General features: G+C 39.2%; 1 protein-coding gene across 5 annotated transcripts in view; it reads left to right on the top strand.

Moving 5' to 3' along the window:
• The window catches only part of NPHP1 (nephrocystin 1), an 83,779-nt gene extending 63,141 nt beyond the window's left edge, over nucleotides 1-20,638 (top strand). For all 5 annotated transcript variants that reach the window (XM_009236980.4, XM_002811762.5, XM_009236982.4 and 2 more), the window contains 5 exons: nucleotides 507-606; nucleotides 12,397-12,509; nucleotides 14,935-15,008; nucleotides 18,530-18,574; nucleotides 20,141-20,638. In XM_009236980.4, the coding sequence (XP_009235255.1) occupies nucleotides 507-606; nucleotides 12,397-12,509; nucleotides 14,935-15,008; nucleotides 18,530-18,574; nucleotides 20,141-20,413 (605 nt within the window). In that variant the 3' untranslated portion in view covers nucleotides 20,414-20,638. The remainder of the gene's footprint in view (nucleotides 1-506; nucleotides 607-12,396; nucleotides 12,510-14,934; nucleotides 15,009-18,529; nucleotides 18,575-20,140) is intronic.
• Nucleotides 20,639-21,609: the final 971 nt, after the last annotated feature.

Raw genomic sequence — 21,609 nt, 5'->3', positions numbered from 1 at the left:
TCTAGAAATACTGAGCATCTTTTACTATGTTCATTAACCATAGCACTGTGCTAGATAATGGGAGAATGAAGAGCAAGACAGATATGGTCATTGCCTCATAGGGCTCAGAGCCTGACAGATTTGGAATTCCATTTCCACTCCTCAGCCACCCCTCTATTTGTTTGGTGATTCAGGACACGCCACCTCTGCTGCCCCCACAGCGCCAGTCCTGCCTTCTTGGAACAGAAAGGAGTTTGGGGTCTGGGATGCAGGTGGTTCTACCTGGAGTCAGACATGCTGTTTTCCTCTGTAATCTGGCAGCAATAGTGCTGTAACTCATCTAATTTAGCAAACAATCCTGTGCCCTTAGGGAGGTCTCTCAGCTCATTTAGCGTATATGGATGACTCTTGCCTTTCATTCAATTCAGCACTACTGGGTGGTATATTTTCATGAAATACTTGTTTTATTATACTCACTGTCTCAAGTACTTAAAGTTTCGTGAGTTACTTTTGATTTTTCTTAAAAGCACACGGCAGTGTTTTCTACCAGATGATGACAATGAGAAGGCAGCCTCAACTTCTAGTAAAACTGAGATCCTTGAACAGAAGATCAAGAAATGTACTAAGGTTGGTACCTGCTTCTACCTGTCCGGTGAATTTGGGATCATTCAGCACTTGGAGACCATCTCTGCTTTTGGCTTTTCCTCATATTTAGTCATCTTTTGTTATATTTTTGTCTTCAATTCTTCCCCCAAATGTCAGTAGGGAAATGGGTAACAAAGCTGAAATTAGCTTACTCTGCTATTTACTGGTTAGCTCTTCTAACCAAATCTGTTATTTGAGCTAACTAGTAAATAGAAGACTTGACTAAATGGGGCTTACCAATGCATGATTCTACCCTCAGGGAACTTTTTTTAATGTCAAGTTTATTGAGATATAATTTACGTGCAGTAAAATGTACTCTTTTTAGTTTATAGTTCTTTGTGTTTTGACAAGTGTATACTGTCATGTGATTACCACTACAATCAAGATAGAGAACTTCCCTCACTCTAAAAAGTTATCTCATGCCCCTTTGTAGTCAGCTCTGTAGCCCCAGCCTCAGGCAATCACACCTATTTTCTTTCCCAGCAGTTTTGCCTTGTCCAAAATGTCATACAAATGGAATCATAACACTCGGGAGCCTTTTGAGTCTGGCTTCTTTCATTAGCCTAGTGCATTTGAGACTTACCCATGCCATTGCATGTGCCAGTAATTTGTTCCTTTTTGTTCTAAATAGTACAGACTGTCCCTGACTTACTCAAGATTTTTCAACTTTACCATGGTGCAAAAGCAAAACCCATTCAGTAGACACTATACTTCAGTACAGATTCAATGAATTACATGAGATGTTTATACTTTATTACAAAATAGGCTTTGTAGTAGATGATTTTGCCCAACTGTAGGTTAATGTGTTATGAGCATGTTTAAGGTAGGCCTGTCTAAGCTCTGATGTTCAGTAGGCTAGTTGTAGGCTGGTCATGGTGGCTCACACCTATAATTGCAGCACTTTGGGAGGCCGAGGTGGTAGAATCGCTTGAGGCCAGGAGTTCAAGACCAGCCTGGGCAACATGGCAAGACCCCATCTCTACCAAAAAAAAAATTAGCTGGGTATGGTGACGCACACCTGTAGTCCCAGCTACTTGGGAGGCTTAGGTGGGAGGATTGCTTGAGGATTGCTTGAGCCCAAGAGGTTGAGGCTGCAGTGAGCTGTGATGGTGCCACTGCACCCCAGCCTGGGCAACAGAGTGAGACCCTGATTCAAAAAAAAAAAAAGTCTAGGTGTATTAAATGCATTTTCAACTTGGGATATTATCTTCAACTTATGATATTTTCAATTTATGATGGGTTTCTGGGGACATAACCCACCATAAGTTGAGGAGCATCTGAATTCCCTTTGATAGATATACTACAATGTGTTTATTCATTCACAAATTGATGGGCATTTGGGTTGTTTCTAGGTTTGGGCAATTATAAATAAAGCTGCTTTAAACATTTGTATACAAATTTTCTGCCTGTGGATATATGTCTTCATCTCTCATGGGTATAAATACCTAGGAGTGAGATTACTGGGACGTATGGAGTTTAACTTTATAAGAAACTACCAAACTGTTTTCTTTTTTCTTTTTTTTTTTTTTTTTTTTTGAGACAGAGTCTGGCTCTGTCCCCCAGGCTGGAGTGCAGTGGCACCATCTCAGCTCACTGCAAGCTCCGCCTCCCGGGTTCATGCCATTCTCCTGCTTCAGCCTCCCGAGTAGCTGGGACTACAGGCACCCGCCGCCACGCCCTGCTAATTTTTTTGTATTTTTAGTAGAGACAGGATTTCACCATGTTGGCCAGGATGGTCTTGAACTCCTGACCTTGTGATCTGCCCACCTCGGCCTCCCAAAGTGCTAGGATTACAGGCTTAAGCCACTGCACCCAGCCCTACCAAACTGTTTTCAAAATGACTGTACCACTTTGCACTGTCATTAGCAATGTATGAGAGTTCCAGTTACTCTATATTCTTGACAGCACTTGATATGATCAGTTTTTCTGTTTTGACCATTCTAATAAATGAGAATAGTGGTTTCTCATGGTGTTTTAAATATACATTTTCCTCAGGGAGTTTGTAAACTAATAAAATCACAGATCTATTAGTTTCTCACTCAGTACTCTCCTAGACTAGTCATTTAACATCTCTGTCAGGGTCTTAATGTCTACATCTTTAAAACGGACATCATAATAATATCAACCCCATAAAGGTGTAATGAGGTTTAATGGAAAGAAAATATATAAAACAGCCAGTATTTACAGTGTGTGGCACATAGTAACTAACACATTAGTGTTAGCTATAATTATTTACTACTATAATTATCTTATATAGAGATAAATGTAAATATAAAGCCAGGTAGATGGTGCTATATCATAAAATTTGTTCAAATGAAGATGTGTAGCTGGTAAAATCAGGGAGCATTTGAAATCACCTTTGAAGGATTGGGAAGATGCAGAGGAAAGGAGCTCCACAGAGGAGGCACGAGGACAAGAGGGGGAAGGAAGAGCATGGCATGGGACAGAGACCGTTGCAGCTGAACTGTCCCACCATGACCTGCTCATTGCTCACAGATTATTAAGAAGTAGAGAAGTCAGTGAAGACTTGGCATGCTCCTGTGAATGGTTTTTCTCATTCCAGATCATAGTCTTAGCTTAAATATCCCTTTTTCTTACCACTACTACTGAAATTTATTTTATAAGTGTAGTGTTAACAGTTCAATCTTTCAATAGCCATTAATAATGTGTTCATGGGTATTATTTACTCTCTTAGCTTTTTTCCCCCTTGGATGTTCATAGAGCCTGTAAATCCTCTTTTTTGGCCAGTCTTTCCTTGGAAAATTGATATTTTTCAAGATTAGAAAGAAAGCAGCACAGTAGTAGTCTTTGTGAAAGAAAAGCCAAATCTTGTTTGGCTTCATTCTTCCTGCATCTTTGGCCTCCCCACTACTCATCTTGTTGATAAGCTTCCAAGAGTCCAGAAGCACTCCCATGTGTATCTTCCAAGTACAGCTCTTAATAGTGTTTCTTTGGCCCCCAAATACTGGTTTTCAGATACTTTGTATGACCTCAAGATCAAATTGGACTGTGTGGTGCAGAAGTTAGCAAGGCAGCCCCTTCTTCTTAAGCAGTGAATGCTCTTCTGTATGCTGGGTTCTTAAAGGTCCTGTGTACTTGTCCTCCATACCTCAAGACTGCATCATTTGTTTCATTACAGTACAGAATAGGCACCTGAAAAATGTTTGTGAAAGAATTTCAAAGCAGAGCTCTCCCTGCTAGTGTGAAAGTATACTCCTCAGGACTTCCGCACAGCTTCCACCTGTCCCTGGCCTCCCTCTGCCTTCTCTTGGTGTGTGCTCTTCCACAGAGAGACTTGAGTGCTGGCTTGAAATTGCCTCTCCACTTTGCATGACCCCAAAACATACATTTCTGGGAATTTCAAACGTGAGTTGGGACACACTGCTGGTGCAACTCCAGGCTGGCTCGCACAGAAAGCAGCTCATGGGCAGTGAAACCAGAGGCCCTAGGCCTTGCAGCAGGGCTGGGGGTCATAGTGAGGGGGCGGGGTGGGGCTGTGCTGTGGGTTCAAGGTAAGAGTCTAGGCACCAGCCTGGGCCCTTTTGGACATCACTGAGCCTGTGCATCCTGGAGGTGGAGACTGAAGCAGGACTGATCCATTTCAACATCCTCTCCTCCCCTGACCTGAAACCTTCGGTAGGTGGGAGAACAAGACAGGTAATGACACCAATAGTCCTTCTCCTCCTCTCCTTCAAAGGCATGACCCGCCTGTATCCTCACCCTCCCTTCTTTACAAACTTTACCTTTGTTTATGCAAACTTCTCTGCTCAAAGGAGAAAGGACGGGGTTCTTTCCATTATGCCTAAGGACATGAGACAGTGGAGACAAGACCAAGGGCAGAAAGCCTAGTTAGAGTTTGCATTAGTACCCATTTTTACCCAGTGCCCTTGCTGTTTGGCTTTACACTGCCCTCTCTGACTCAGCTAGCAGTCCTACACAGGTATATCTTTTGAATATCAGGAATCCTGTGAAAATGTGAATTATTCAGTGTAGACCAATGGCACCAGAGTCCTGCTCGTGGGGCTTGGCAGTCTTGTTTTGTGGAGTAGGTTGTGATCATGGCGACCTTGTCAACATAAGAAAAAGAGAGCAAATAGATGCTTCAGTTTCACCAAGATTTGTCTTTTGGAGCTGTTTTTCAAAAGGGTTTAACTTGATGTGATTTGACCAAAAGCATGTGTATAAACCCCTGAGGAGGGAAAGCCCTGAATTTGACTTCAGATTTCCAGTGCATGAGTTCTAAATATCAAGAAACCCTGATCTGTAGAAGTAGGTTGCGTGTGTATGTGTATGTGTGTGTGTGTGTGTGTGTGTGTGTAAATTTGCTATAAATTCATTATCCTTTTTTTGATGCATTCCATCTTTTTTTCTCCTTTACTTTCATTATATCGTTGCTAAAAATAAATAAGGTAATAATGTTAGTTGCTTGAATGCTTGAGACCCATTCATTGTGTTCATTGCCAGAGTTTGCTGGTCTACATGTGAATTCAGGAGGAAGTATATTTTTACTTACTTAATTCAGCTAATCTTTAGCAGCCTAGAACTTTCTATTCGTCTTAAGTTTGGGAAAATCAGATGCTTTCTCTAAAGAAAATCTAATAAAGGGCAAGCAGCGTTGCTTCATGTTGTGAGAAGGTGCCAGAAGGAAACGAGTGCCCACACTGGGTGGACCAATGCCTGCCAGGCAAAGCAGGCAGGTCTACGAGAAAAGGAGAGGGCCAAGCAGAAGGAAGGAAGTTCCCACCCCTTTCCCTGGGAAAACCTTGGCTGTTCTTCATCATGAGCCCTGAGTTTGGGCATGCAGCTGAAACACTGTGCAATGGGACCGTGGACCAACGGGCAGAACGTGAACATGTTGTTCATGAACTCAGGTTGTTCTGCTCCCTGCTCATGAACATGTCCATGGTCCCAGAACAATCCAGAATCACAGCCTGATCCCTGAGAAAGCATGTGGTGACGCTGAGGCAGCTGAAATGGTCCCCTGCATCCCGTCTTTAAAATGTAGGTCAAATGTATACAAGATCAGAATTTAGCCAGGTTGAAAAAAGACAGTTTAAAAAAAGACAGTTTCTGACTTTATGTATCACGTGCTGTATATCAAGATAACTGTGCTAAGAGAACCTGTATTATATTTTTAGATGTTTCTAGAAATTCAGGATTTAAAGAGTGGTCAAGGATACTTCTTTAATTCCATGAAACTTTTCTTTTTCTTTTTTTTTATTATAAGTTTTAGGGTACATGTGCAGAATGTGCAGGTTAGTTACATATGTATACATGTGCCATGCTGGTGTGCTGCACCCATTAACTCGTCATTTAACATTAGGTATATCTCCTAATGCTATCCTTCCCCCCTCCCCCAACCCCACAACAGGCCCCGGTGTGTGATGTTCCCCTTCCCGTGTCCATGTGTTCTCATTGTTCAATTCCCACCTATGAGTGAGAACATGCGGTGTTTGGTTTTTTGTCCTTGCGATAGTTTGCTGAGAATGATGGTTTCCAGCTTCATCCATGTCCCTACAAAGGACATGAACTCATCATTTTTTATGGCTGCATAGTATTCCATGGTGTATATGTGCCACATTTTCTTAATCCAGTCTATCATTGTTGGACATTTGAGTTGGTTCCAAGTCTTTGCTATTGTGAATAGTGCCTCAATAAACATATGTGTGCATGTGTCTTTATAGCAGCATGATTTATAATCCTTTGGGTATATACCCAGTAATGGGATTGCTGGGTCAAACGGTATTTCTAGTTCTAGATCCCTGAGGAATCGCCACACTGACTTCCACAATGGTTGAACTAGTTTACAGTCCCACCAACAGTGTAAAAGTGTTCCTATTTCTCCACATCCTCTCTAGCACCTGTTGTTTCCTGACTTTTTAATGATCGCCATTCTAACTGGTGTGAGATGGTATCTCATTGTGGTTTTGATTTGCGTTTCTCTGATGGCCAGTGATGATGAGCATTTTTTCATGTATCTTTTGGCTGCATAAATGTCTTCTTTTGAGAAGTGTCTGTTCATATCCTTTGCCCACTTTTTTTATTTTATTTTATTTTATTATTATTACACTTTAAGGGTACATGTGCATAATGTGCAGGTTAGTTACATATGTATACATGTGCCATGCTGGTGTGCTGCACCCATTAACTTGTCATTTAGCACTAGGTGTATCTCCTAATGCTATCTCTCCCCCCTCCCCCCACCCCACAGCAGTCCCCAGAGTGTGATGTTCCCCTTCCTGTGTCCATGTGTCACCCACTTTTTGATGGGGTTGTTTGTTTTTTTCTTGTAAATTTGTTGGAGTTCACTGTAGATTCTGGATATTAGCCCTTTGTCAGATGAGTACATTGCAAAAATTTTCTCCAATTCTGTAGGTTGCCTGTTCACTCTGATGGTAGTTTCTTTTGCTGTGCAGAAGCTCTTTAGTTTAATTAGATCCCATTTGTCAATTTTGGCTTTTGTTGCCATTTCTTTTGGTGTTTTAGACATGAAGTCCTTGCCCATGCCTATGTCCTGAATGGTATTGCCTAGGTTTTCTTCTAGGGTTTTCATGGTTTCAGGTCCAACATTTAAGTCTTTAATCCATCTTGAATTAATTTTTGTATAAGGTGTAAGGAAGGGATGCAGTTTCAGCTTTCTACATATGGCTAGCCAGTTCTCCCAGCACCATTTATTAAATACGGAATCATTTCCCTATTTCTTGTTTTTGTCAGGTTTGTCAAAGATCAGATAGTTGTAGATATATGGCGTTATTTCTGAGGGCTCTGTTCTGTTCCATTGGTCTATATCTCTGTTTTGATACCAGTACCATGCTGTTTTGGTTACTGTAGCCTTGTAGTATAGTTTGAAGTCAGGTAGCGTGATGCCTCCAGCTTTGTTCTTTTGGCTTAGGATTGACTTGGCAATGCGGGCTCTTTTTTGGTTTCATATGAACTTTAAAGTAGTTTTTTCCAATTCTGTGAAGAAAGTCATTGGTAGCTTGATGGGGATGTCATTGAATCTATAAATTTCCTTGGGCAGTATAGCCATTTTCACAATATTGATGCTTCCTACCCATGAGCATGGAATGTTCTTCCATTTGTTTGTATCCTCTTTTATTTCATTGAGCAGTGGTTTGTAGTTCTCCTTGAAGAGGTCCTTCATATCCCTTGTAAGTTGGATTCCTAGGTATTTTATTCTCTTTGAAGCAGTTGTGAATGGGAGTTCACTCATGATTTGGCTCTCTGTTTGTCTGTTATTGGTGTATAAGAGTGCTTGTGATTTTTGCACGTTGATTTTGTATCCTGAGACTTTGCTGAAGTTGCTTATCAGCTTAAGGAGATTTTGGGCTGAGACGATGGGTTTTTCTGGATATACAATCATGTTATCTGCAAACAGGGACAATTTGACTTCCTCTTTTCCTAATTGAATACCCTTTATTTCCTTCTCCTGCCTGATTGCCCTGGCCAGAACTTCCAACACTACGTTGAATAGGAGTGGTGAGAGAGGACATCCCTGTCTTGTGCCAGTTTTCAAAGGGAATGCTTCCAGTTTATGCCCATTCATTATGATACTGCCTGTGGGTTTGTCATAGATAGCTCTTATTATTTTGAGATACGTCCCATCAATACCTAATTTATTGAGAGTTTTTAGCATGAAAGGATGTTGAATTTTGTCAAAGGCCTTTTCTGCATCTGTTGAGATAATCATGTGGTTTTTGTCGTTCGTTCTGTTTATATGCTGGATTACATTTATTGATTTGCGTATGTTGAACCAGCCTTGCATCCCAGGGATGAAGCCCACTTGATCATGGTGGATAAGCTTTTTGATGCATTCCATGAAACTTAATTACTCGTGGAATACATTGCTGTCACCTCATCACAGTGGTCACATTCATTCTGTTCTCTTCCAACAGGCTGGAAGCCTGAATATTACCTCTGTGATAATTTTCCCTTCTAAAAATCTAATCTTAGGAATTAAGATAAAGGATTAATTTACAAAAAGTAAGATCTCTTTTTAAATCTTTGGTGATTTTTCTCAGCCCAAAGACATCTTCCTTTTGATAGAAGACAACATATCATTTGTAAGGTTTTTGAGATTTTCTATATGGTCCTTCTTCATGCTTAATGACAGAGTTTATATATTTCTAAAAATAGTATTAGAAATATATATTAGAATGATCTAAGATATTTTCATGAGTACTTTCAAAGGTTAAATCTTGTGCATGATATATTCCCAGTATTTACTATACATCATGTGTGAGGGTCTTAAAGAACTCACTTTTCATGTTTCCAGATTATTATTTTGAAATCTAAATATTGAAATTTTTTATATTTTTAAATTTCTGACTATTTTTTGATGCTGTTGTAAATTGTTTTCTTAGTTTCCTTCTCAAATTGTGCATTGTTAGTGTATAGAAGTACGATTTTTACGTGTTGATTTTGTATTCTGCAACTTTGCTGGTCATTTATTCTGAAGGTATTTTTCATGGAGTATTTAGGGTTTTTACATATATTCTACATATTTCTACATCATTTTGTCTGCAAACAAAGATACTTTTCTTTTTTTAGAAAAATATTTCCATTACTATGTTGAGTAAAAGTGGCAGGAGCAGGATCCTTGTCTTGTTCCTTATCTTAGAGGAAAAGCTTTCAGTGTTTCACCATTGAGTATGATGTTAGCTGTGGGCTTTTCATATATGGCCTTTATTATGTTGCAGTAGTTTCTTTCTATTCCTAGTTTGTTGAGTGTTTTTATCATGAAAGGGTGTCAAATTTTATGCTTTTTCAGCATCAATTGAGAAAATAATGTGGGTTTTTCCCCTTAATTCTGTTAATGTAGCACATTATATTGATTGATTTTGGATGTTGAGCCATCCTTGCATTTCATTAATAAATGAAATGCAATAAATGGTGTACAAGCTTTTTAATGTGCTGTTGAATTCACTTTGCTGGTATTTTGTTGAGGATTTTGCATCAATATTCAGGAATATTGGCCTGTAGTTTTTTTGTTTGTTTGTTTGTTTGTTTTTTTCTTGTAGTATTGCTGGCTTTTTTACTAGGGTAATTCTGACCTCATAATGAGTTTGATAGTGTTTTTTCCTCTTCATTTTTTGGAAAAGTTTGAGGAAAATTGGTGTTAATTCATCTTTAAAGGTTTGGTAGAATTCTCCAGTGAAGCCATCTGATCCTGGGCTTTTCTTTATCAGGAGATTTTTTAAATTACTGATTCAATCTCCTTACTTGTTATTGAGATTTTCTATTTCTTTGTGATTCAGCCTTAGTAGGTTGTGTGTTTCTAGAAATGTACCTGTTTCATTTAGGTCATCCAACTTGTTGGCATACAACTATTTATAGTACTCTCTTACACATTTTTTATTTCTGTAAAATCAATAGTAGTATCCCCTCTTTCATTTCAGATTTTAGTTGAGTCTTCCTTAGTCATTCTCACTAAAGGTTTGTCAATTTTGTTCATCTTTTTAAAGAACAGACTCTTGCTTTCATTGATTTTCTCTATTGTTTTTCTATTCTTTATTTTGTCTATCTCTGACCTAATCTTTATTATTTCTTTCCTTCTGCTAGTTTTGTTCTTCTAGTTCCTTAGGACATAAAGTTAGGTTGTTGACTTGAGCTCTTCTTTCTTTTTTATTGTTAAGTATTTATAGCTATAAATTTCCCTCTTAGGACTGTTTTCACTGTATCTTGTAAATTTTGGTATGTTGTGTTTTCATTTCATTTCTCAAGATATTTTCTAGTTTCTCTTGAGATTTCTTCTTTGAGCCATTGGTTGTTTGAGTGTGTTGTTTAATTTCCACATATTTATGTGTTTTCCAGTTTTCCTTCTGCTTTTGATTTCTAGTTTCATTTCATTATGATTGAAAAAAGATATTTTGTATGATTTCAATCTTTTTAAATTTATTAAGACTTACTTTGTGACTCAACATATGGTCTTTCCTGGAGAATATCTCATGTGCACTTGAGAAAAATGTGTATTCTGCTGTTGCTGGGTAGAATGTTTTGTAAATGTTGGCTAGATCCAATTAGTCTACAGTATTATTGATCTTCTGTTTCATTGTTCTTTACCTTATCGAAAGTAGGATATTGAAATCTTCTCTATTATTATAGATCTATGCATTGCTCCCTTCAATTCTGTCAGTGTTTGCTTCATATATTTAGGAGCACTGATGTTTGGTGCATATATGTTTATAATTGTTATATATGCTGAATTGACTCTTTTATGATTGTACAATATCCTTCTTTGTCTCTTGTAACTTTTGGGGGGCTTGAAGTCTATTTTGTCTGATATTAGTATGGCTAAACATATTCTCTTTTAGTTGCTATTTACATGAAATTTTTTTTTCTGTTCTTTCACTTTCTACCCATGAGTGTCCTAAGTCTACAGTGAGTCTCTTATAGATAGCATATAATTAAATCGTGTTGTTTTAGTGCATCCTGCCAATCTGTATCTTTTGATTGAGGAGTCTAATTTATTTACATTTAAAGTGATTACTAATAGAGAAGGACTTACTTTTGCCATTTTGTTACTCATTTGCTGCTTATCTTATAGCTTTTTTTGTTCTTAATTTCCTCCCTCACTGATTTCCTTTGTGTTTGATTTTTCATAGTGACAAATTTTGATTCCCTTTTACTTTCCATTTGAAAATATTCTATAGTTATTTTCTTTGTGGTTACCATGGTATTACATATAACATCCTAAAGTTATAACAATCTATTTTAAACTAATACCAACTTAACTTGGTATTACATACAACATCCTAAGGTTATAGCAGTCTATTTTAAACTGATACCAATTTAACTTCGATATTGAATTATTTTCTATTTTTTAGCCCTTACTGTATACCAGACACTACATTAAGCACTCCATACTTACTTCATTTGTTGTTTTTGTTGTTGTTGTTTTGTTTTGAGACAGAGTCTTGCTGTGTCACCCAGGTTGGAGTGCAGTGGCACAATCTCGGCTCATGGCAACATCTACCGCCCAGGCTCAAGGGATTCTTCTGCCTTGGCCTCTGAGTAGCTGGGATTACAGGTGCCCGCCACCACACCTGGCTAGTTTTTGTATTTTCAGCAGAGATATGGTTTCACCGTGTTGGCCAGGCTGGTCTCAAACTCCTGACCTCAAGCGATTCACCCGTCTCGGCCTCCCAAAGCGTTAGGATTACAGGTGTGAGCCACCACGCCCAGCCCACACTTACTTCATTTTAATCCTTTTAGTAACCTTCTGAAATGCAAGTATTACTATTGGTATCCAATAAATGAGGAAGCCAAAGCACAAGGAGATGAATTAATTAATTTAAAGTCACATAGCTAAGAAGTGACAAAGTCAGGACTTATTCCAGGTCTGTCACACCCTCCCATGTTCCACCCAGTACTGTGAACAGCCTGAATTTGTATTTCTTCTGCATTCACCAAATCAGGCATGGCAGCCACATGCCTTTGTTAAAGCTTTTAGCTGACTAGTCCCCTTCTTTCCAAAACATATAATTAGTGGCTTCCCTTTTTTATTTGACATTTAACATCGGTATATATGCTAACATGGAAGCACAAAAATGGCAACACAGAGTTGAGACTCGAAAGTGTAAACAAATAAAAAAAGTTATCTGAAATTTAATGTGGCCTATTTGTAGTAGAAATTTTTCTTTAAATAGTTAAAAATGTGTTCCAGTAATGAAGCAAAATTTGGGACTGTTTATTAAAGTAATATACATCAAAACATTATAAGTTGGATTGTAGGGGATTGTCTAATGAATATATTTTTTTCTTGTTTAATAGTCTACTGCCAGAAACTTTAATTGGAAGTATGTGTTCTATTCACTTGTTGATATTCTATCGACAAATTCTTGGAGATGTGCTTCTGAAAGACAGGATGAGCTTGCAAAGTACTGGTAAGTGGGCTTTGCCACTTCCTTTTGTGCAGTAATGCTTCATACTCTGAGTAAAGGTAACCTATACCATCTTGTATCTTCTGTTTCTGATTGTGACTTTCGGAATAAAATATTTAGAACAGCATTGATGTTAATACATTACTTATGGGACATCTTCGGATCCAAAGCATTGAGCTTTGTGAATTCAACACATATTCAGTTCTTTCAAACGTATGTATTTTCACATTTCAAATTCTAGAGTTTTGAGATCCCAAGAGTCAGATATAGTCATATTTTCCCTTAATGTCTCTGAGTAATCTGTTTTTTCCCATGTGTTTGGTGTGCACATCATCATTTTGAAGAGAAACCAAAATCAACCAAAATAGCTGGTTCTTAGTGCATGAAGTGTAAGTATCAAATGGATTAGTTTAAATTGGTGAATCCAGATATGGAGTATTTGGGTGTCCTATGTACTGTCTTTATTCTTGCAACTTTTTTGTATGTTTGAAATTTTTACCAAGTAAAATGTTAAAAAATAAGTTTAAAAATCAATGAGTCACCATACATGATTGAACCTACAAAGAGAAATGCATGTGTTGTAATAATTGCCTTCAAAAAGAAAAGCAGTTTAATTTTATTGGCTCTTCTTTCAATTCAATAAATCAGTAACCAGATATGTACTGAGTACCTGGTATGTGCCAGATATTATGCTAGGCCCAGTGATGAATGAGACAGGCATAGGCGTCCCAGGCCTCAAACACATAATTTCATGAATAATCCTTTCCACCCTTTTGAAATAAGTGCTGTGAAGGAAAATACACAACGAGAACATGCACTGGGAAGACTTGATTAATGTGTAGGGCAAGGAAAGGCTTCTTTGAGTAATATTTAACAAAAGATGTGAGAAAGGAATTAGACCTATGAGGGAAGTGTGTGGGGAAGGATTCTTTCTGGGTAGAGGGGCCAGCATGTCTGAAGACCCAAGGAAAGAAGACATGCATGTGTTGGAGGGCTTGAAATTGAGGCAGGCCAGTATGGATGGAGCAGAGTGAGTGAGAGGCTTAGCACTTGTGGACAAATAACATTCATAGGCAGGAGTCCTCTCCCAGGGACTTATCACCTGGATAGATAGGTAGAAGTGGAACTCAAAGGCAGAGAAGCACAGAAAGTTCTCAAGGAATCATTATAACTCTAAGGGAGAGGACAGGTAAGCCTTTTAATCACCATTGCCTTTGAATTCATTTTCATGACTCTTGAGAAACTTCATGAATGATATGACCTCTTAAAGAGGGTAAGGCTTGTTAGTTTTCCCAATAGGTAAGAAGTTTACTCAGAATTGTTGACTTCGTTTGAATTTAATCATTAGAATAAAATATCCTAATAATATCTAAAGAATGAATTTTTCTCTACTGAGGACACCAGATTATAGAATACCTTGCCCTTGCCATTTCAAAAGTGTCTGCTATGGTTTCAATGTGTCCCATCTAAAATTCATATGTTACTAATGTAATGGTATTGAAAAGTGGGGCCTTTGAGTGGTGATTAGGCCATGAGGGCTGTTGCCTTATGAATGGGATTAGAGACTCTTACAGAAGGGCTTGACAAGGGAATTTGTCTCACTTACCCTTTTGCCTTCAGCCACATGATGACACAGTGTTCCTCCCCTCTGGAGGATGTTGTAAGAAGGCTCTTACCAGACACTAAATGCCATTACCTTGATCTTGGACTTCCCAGCCTCCAGAACTTGGAGAAATAATTTTATTTTGTTTATGTTACCCAGTCTCAGGTATTCCACTACAGCAGCGCAAACAGACTAAGACATGTCTTTCCTGGTGTGCTTCTTTGCACAGATTTTTCATGTGCTGTTATCTATTGTGAAATGTCAATATTCTCCCCCACTGTGTTTGCTCATATGGCCAGAATCCTCAATTCCTAATTCTTCCAGTTTCACCTACCACTGTCTGCTGGCTCCAGACACAAGTTTGGGTCCTTCCCTGAGCACTGGTGGACTGGAATCAGACCTGAGGAGCAGGCCCTCTGCCTCCTTTCCCGCAATGCTTCCTGGTTTCTGCTCAGTCTCCCAAGAGCAGGGCTACCTTGGGAAAAAGGGGAAGATTCCTTTTACCATGCCACAGCCATAAGGAAGAAAGAGAAGTTGAAGAAAAACACAGAACAAAATTTTCTAGGCTTATTCTGTTCAGAGCCTCCTTGCCCTCACTCTAAAAGCTCCATTAATTTGGTACAGGAACTCACCAGGATATGGGTATAGGGACAAATGAAGGTTGAAGGGACAGCTTTGAGCTCTCCTAGAAGTCAAAGTGTGTAGAATGTGTTATCAACAAATCATTTGGCACAATAATTTTCATCTGAATATTTTTGTGTCTATTGCAATAAAATCCATTGAGTGAAGTTTGCATAAAATTCTTTCTGTTGTTTTGCATTTCAGATTTAATTAGCCATCCCATGCTGGCCACCTTCCCCATGCTCTTGGAGCAGCCTGATGTGATGGATGCCCTCAGGGTGGGTAGTGTGCATTGCAATGGAAACCTGCTGGCTTATGGAAGCAGTTACACACTCTGTGTTAATGAGTTCTGTCATCTGGTCTAGGCCCTTTTTTTTGTTACTAGGATGATGTCTCCCAATCCCTATCCATTGTCTAGGTAACTCAGTCCTCATCTTTCCCATCTTAGCGTGAATTCCCAAGGGCTGCCTTCCCTGACCCAGGGAGCAGATGGAGTGCCTGCTATGTACACTATTGCAATCTTTGCCCATTTTTTCCTTGATTTAGGATGGCCACTGATTGTGTCCTAAGAGCAAAAATCCAAAATGGTCTGTAAGATAAATCAATTGAATTTCCAGGGGAGAATCAGGGCATGCACATCATCTTTAATTTAATTCCGTGTGTGCTGTTTGCTGTCTGAAATAACTGTTGGGTATTACGTTAAATCATATGAAATCTCCAATTTTCAGCCATTTTTGGCCTCTCTAAGTGGCAGTTTCATATGGTTTAGCCTAACACATCAGGGTCGATAAGTAGAAGAGCTGCATGCATGCAAGGCAGATACACAGGTAACATCACAAGTGCCATGGGCGAGGTATAACCCAGGACCTTGAAGATTTAAAGAAGGCAGCAAAGAAGGATCCAAATTCTGTTTCGTTAGAGAGGCCCTGCATGAAGAGCCTAATAAAGGCCAGGGCCAAGAGGATTTTGACCTGCTGAGATGGGGGTGAAGACATTGCAGGTGGAAGGGTTAGCATGAGCAGACATTTGAGGCAGGAAGGAATAGAGCTGACAGTCCAGCTTGGCATGTCAGATGCAAGTAGGGGAGTGGTTGGTAGATGGGCAAGGTAAGCCTGAGTCTTGGTGTGGGGCTGAGGGCAGTGGTAGGTGGTGGGTAACCTAGGAAGGTTTCTTCTTTAGGCAAACTCTGCCAAGTGCAAAGAGGCAGAACATGTGCAGGAGGAAGGTGAGCATATTAGGGGGTGACTCCTGCTGATAAAAACTAGGCCATATGGACCTGACAGCAGAAATGGAAGGAGGACTCAGTCATCTACAAAGATTCTTATTAGACTTTGAAACCAATTCGTATGCTAGCTTGGCTGGGTTGGGAGGGTGTCAATAGTAATAATGACATTTTCAACAGAGATGTTTAAGAAAATGTTCATGGTGCATATGATCTCCTGTAATTTTAGATAAGATCATCTGGCACTATAGCTAGATAATGCAGAATTTCTCTTTCTTCTCCTATAAAGTCACTAGTATCATAATAATTATTCATTATACAGAACATATATACACTGATTCTTCAACAAAGATTTCACAAGAGCCCACCGTGTATTAATATAAGGCACTGTGCTGGCCACAGGAATATTTCCCTAGGTGTGTAACAGGAATCTGCACCTTGTTCTTAGGAGGAACCTTAGGAACCCGAATCTAGTCTAAAATCTGCATTTCCCTGATGAGCAGACAGCTCGGAGACATGCAGTGACCTGGCCGGCCATGGAGCTCAGCCGTGACCCAGCCAGGGCTGTCCCTGCAGGTCAGCTCTGGGTGCACCCAGAATGTGCCACGGGCTGCTTGAAAGCATGAGGGTAAAGTTGTGCACATATGTTATTTAGCAAAAAGACCCCATTTGAGCCATAATAAGTATAAATATATATACATTTATATATCTGCCTGTGAAAAGATCTGGAAGAATATATTGCAGAGAGGTATCGGTGAATATCTCTGGATCTTGGATTATTTTATCTACATTTTCTTAATTTTTTCACATTGAATTATTTGTGTAATGATAATTTTAAAAAAGAAAGTGGTGGTTGTTTCTACACTCATGAGCCTTCTTCTCTCCGTGGCATAGTGTATTACCTAGGAGAAGCTCGGCTGTGCTGTGGTGGTTAGCACAGGTTTATTTCTCACCCATGGTGTGTATCCAGCATGGATCAGTGGAAGACGCTGCTCCACAGTCACCCAAGGGTACAGGCTGGTGGAGCCTCCACTGTCTCACAGCACCATCTGGAACAAGTAGCTGCCTCTGTTGCCAGTTTCCCTGCAGAAGAGGGAGAATGGAGAATTGTTCTTGGGCTTTCACTGCATTTGCTCCAAAGGGGCCTGGGCCACTTCTGTTCACATTGCATTGGCCAAAACCAGTCACACGGTCCATTTAACTTCAAAGGAGGTATAGTCGTGTTTTTGTTCCAGAAGAAAGGAAGTGGATCTTGGTGAGGTGATAGTGACCTTTAACACGTTTGCTATTCCCAAATGAGTTACTCTAAGTGAAACATCCTACTGTTTGCTGGTGGCTGAATGAAAAATAAGGTGGGACATTGACATGTAACTAACAAAAATAGACAAATTTTACCAGATGCTAAGTCTACATTTGCTAAGTGATACTCACGTTAAGCCATATTATTAGGTTGCTGCAAGAGAACTGTGGTTTTTGCCATAAAAGTAGTAGCAAAAACCACAATTACTTTTGCACCAACCGAATAAAATTTAAAATGTACAGCATGTGAGCCTCCTAGTGTTTACTTACCTAGCACAGTTCAGTTTGTGGATGACATTTTAATAATAAGAAGAATGGCACTTGGCCTGTTTAGTAAAACACTCTGGTTCTGTAAGGGTCCTCTTCAAACTCCTAAGGACCCATAGCACAGCAGTTAATAGGGTGGAGGACCATAGTCCCCTCACGTGGTAATAGGTATGAACATTCCAAAATGTTCTCATGAGTGGCATAGTCTGTTATCTCCTGCTGAGAAACGCTCTATCAATGCATCATTTATTTTATGGAGAATCTCTTTATTGGTGCCATATGTTATATTCATCCCAGGGCCTCCCTGCTGAGAAAGGTCTGATGCTTTCAGGTTACTCGTGATATCACGTGCCAACAGGAGGATATCTACTGACATGCACAGAACCCAGACCCTGGAACAGGCAGCCGTGAGACTGGTCATATTCCACCCACACGTTCAGTTTGCCAGGAAATGGCACAGTGAAAGTCTTAAATTCATACTTCTGTGGGACTAATTGAACTCTGGGGTTTTTATTTATTTAAAGAAATTTCTGTGAAGCCTTGTGGACAGATTAGAAATATTTACTTACAAAATTGTACTTCAGTCTGTCTCATTCTGACCATTGTCATCATCATGACAGAGAGAATTGTAGAAAAGTTTGGTATTTGGCAGTGTTTTCTATTTTCATTACTGTCTTACTTGGAAAGCTTAATACTATTTTATTATTCAGGTGCTGTGTTTGTATAGTTTGCATGGATGTGTTAGTGTTTCACTGATTCTATTCTTAAGTTAGTTTTGATTTATAATTATCATGACCTTCTACGGCATTTTTCACAGATACATCTGCCTAGTCATTCTGGTGCTAGGTCATTTGCAATAGATTCCTAATTACAGATTCACTTCTTGCTTGTGTAGAATCTGTACAGCATTTTTAACCCTGTCCATAAATTTATTTACAGAGTAAATTTGCATAAGTGTTGCAAGGACTTGTTACTACTTGGACTAATATAATATTTCTGTTTGCTCTTTAGAGTTCATGGGCTGAAAAAGAAAGTACATTAAAAAGATCAGAGAAGGTAATATGATTTTCCACACTGAACTTCATATTTGCAGTACCTGGTGTTTGCTTGCCTATTCTAATAATGTCTCTTTTTTTAGCAAAAGTAGCCATAGTCATAATCCCTCTTAACCAGGGAAACTGTTTCATTATGGCTGCAAAAACACATTCCAAGAGGGTTATGCATGATCGTTAGCTAATGTGAGAAGGAACACTTGTTCAAGACAGCCATTTCAGATTACTGAGTTTTATTTAAATAAAGGGGAAGTTTCTAAGCCAAAGTCTCTCAGTTGTGTATCAAATTTCTTTTATTTTTAAAAAACTTCTCTAGCTCTCAAAGCCTGTATCATAAAGATAAGGAAAAAAAAATGGCCTGAGCTGTACCATATATTGAAAACAATGCATTGCTCCTGCTTACATTGCTATAAAATCATGGTAATTACCAATCCGAACTTGCTTTAATCAGTGAGTAGTGATTTGACTGCTCTCATCCAGGATTTGGCAAATGGGAAGGGCTAGATGGAAAATCTTTTTGGCTTTTCAGGTCTTATGGTCTCTGTCACACTACTCAACTCTGGTGTTGTAACACAAAAGCAGCCACAGACAATATGTAAATGACCAAATGTGACTGTTTTCCTGTAAAACTTTATTTATGAAAAGAGGTGGCAGTCCACATTTGGCCCACAGTCCATACTTTACCAGCCCTGATCTAAAGTATTCATTATCTACGAGGAAAATGAAGTAACAAATGAGCTGAAAACCCTAAAAATTAGGAAACAATTTATACATTGTATCCTTATTTCAGCCTCCATTTGATCAGAACCATCTACATACATGTGACTTTGCCAAAACTGTCAGGCTTAGTGCTATTCTAGTACAGCAGCCTTGGGCCTGTAGACATTGCCCTTATGTGGACGTGTGGTGGGATGGGTGGTATCTCTGTGTAGACTCTGCTGCCTATGGACAGCTCTGTCCTCAGCTTGCTGTGCTCTCTGAGATTCCCACCATGGCCTGTGGGCATCGGGGCTTGACATGGGTACAGCTGATACTGCACCATTCTTATCTGGGAAGGGTCTGACATCCTCATCACCAAAGGACCCCTCAACCTCCATCCCAGGCATTGCTGGAAATAAGCCAACAACTCTGGATCCTATGCAGAACACCTGCTACGATTCTCTTAGATAACAGGACAGTTACCTCTGATATGCTGTCAGTAAGTAGGTTCAGCGGACTTGGCATTGTTTTAGTTATATTTACCCCTAACCACACTGGTGTCACCAAAATTAGACTGCAACACCTTGACAGAATGTGTGAGACACCCTCCATGGAGCTTAGGGACACCCTGGTCTCATGGAGCCACGTAGAGGCTCTCAGGGAGAAGTGCTCCACTGTACTCTGTGTAACTCTGCTCACTTCCACTTCTGAAGTGCCATGTCCTGCCTGAGCAGCTGGCTCAGAGCCGATACCTGCCAGGCACTAATGGCACCCTCCCTCCTACCTCTTAGGTGGCTTTTAGTTAATAGAGTTCATAGAATTTAACACTTTAAAAATAACAATGTTATTTGTGGGGGTGGTGTTTTCCCAGAGAGACAAAGAGTTCCTGAAGTCCACGTTCCTCCTGGTTTACCATGACTGCGTGCTCCCACTTCTCCACTCCACACGCCTACCCCCATTCAGGTGGGCAGAAGAAGAGACTGAGACTGCACGATGGAAAGTTATCACTGACTTCCTTAAGCAAAACCAAGAAAACCAGGGCGCCCTCCAAGCTCTGCTGTCACCAGACGGAGTTCATGAACCTTTTGACCTTTCAGAGCAGACCTATGACTTCTTGGGTGAAATGAGAAAGAATGCAGTGTGACAGTGGCAGCCTCTAGCCCTCAGCTTCCCACGGAATCAGATGGATCCTCCACGATTACGTGAATAAAATGATGGAACCAAAAATCACTGTCACTTTACAACTTAGGTTTTATTATTTTCTTTCTACAGACCATATTTTTAAAGAAATGTTTATACAATAATTTAAATATTTTTTAAAACCATAAAATAAATTTTTGTAAGGAATACTGTTATATCTAAATTTAAACAGTATTTATTTTTTCAAAAACAGCTACTTAAGTTAATGGTATAGATTTCTATAAAAGCAAGATTTTGTCAAAAACTAAACTTATGATTATTCAAGAAAGTGAAAAAGACAACCTACAGAATGGGAAAACATATTTGCAAATCATCTAACTGATAAGGGTCTAGTATCCAAAATACTTAAATTTATGAGTGTTAATAAAATTTATCTTGTTCAATGAAGAGGAAGTTAAAGTGATCCATTTGAGAAAGTTGTATCACTTAATTCAGTCTGATACTTGAATGTGATTTACCCCTAATTAAGTACAAAAACAGAGTCGCTTCTGCCTTTTCAAATCAAGAAAATAAGTGCTCTGTCAAAAGAACAAAAAGAAACTTTCAGGCACTGGAGAGTGGAGTTGATTCGCCCTTTCAGGTTTTGTTGCATTTCAGATAAACTTGTGACTGCTGGTAAAATGTCCCAAGCCTTTCCTTTTAGTGATAAATAGTAGCAGCCTGCGTTAATTGAGCACCTACTGTGTGTCTGAGCATTTCTCATTAGCCCAGTTAATCCTCACACCTACTGTAGGAGATAGGTACTGTTTTTTTTTGTTACTGCCGAAGAAACAGGCCAGATAGGTGAAGTAATTTGCCTAAGGTCACAGCTAATAAGTGGCACAGCTAATATTCCAAGTAAAGAGACCGTGTGTAATTTTCTACAACCTAAGATGTTCTGCCTTATCAGTGCAAACCTTTTAGGATTCCATGTGAAAATAAAATATGAGAAAAAGTTTAACCTAAATAATTAGAATCCCATTAGAGGTACTTTTTTTTGATGGCATGCTGCCTTTAAAGAGCCATTTATTTTTAGAGATCTGTCATATTATGAAACTTCTGGGCTATCTTAGCTAACTTATCCTAAACCTTTAACCTAAATTTAACTTGAGCCCCAGTCTCAGAAATTAACATGGTATGAAAGTGTTTCCAGGCCAGGCG

This window comes from Pongo abelii, chromosome 12, assembly GCF_028885655.2.
Source record: "Pongo abelii isolate AG06213 chromosome 12, NHGRI_mPonAbe1-v2.0_pri, whole genome shotgun sequence".
In the NCBI taxonomy this organism is placed as follows: domain Eukaryota; kingdom Metazoa; phylum Chordata; class Mammalia; order Primates; family Hominidae; genus Pongo; species Pongo abelii.
The sequence above is the reverse complement of the archived record's forward strand: the minus strand, read 5'-3'. Positions and strand labels throughout refer to the sequence as shown.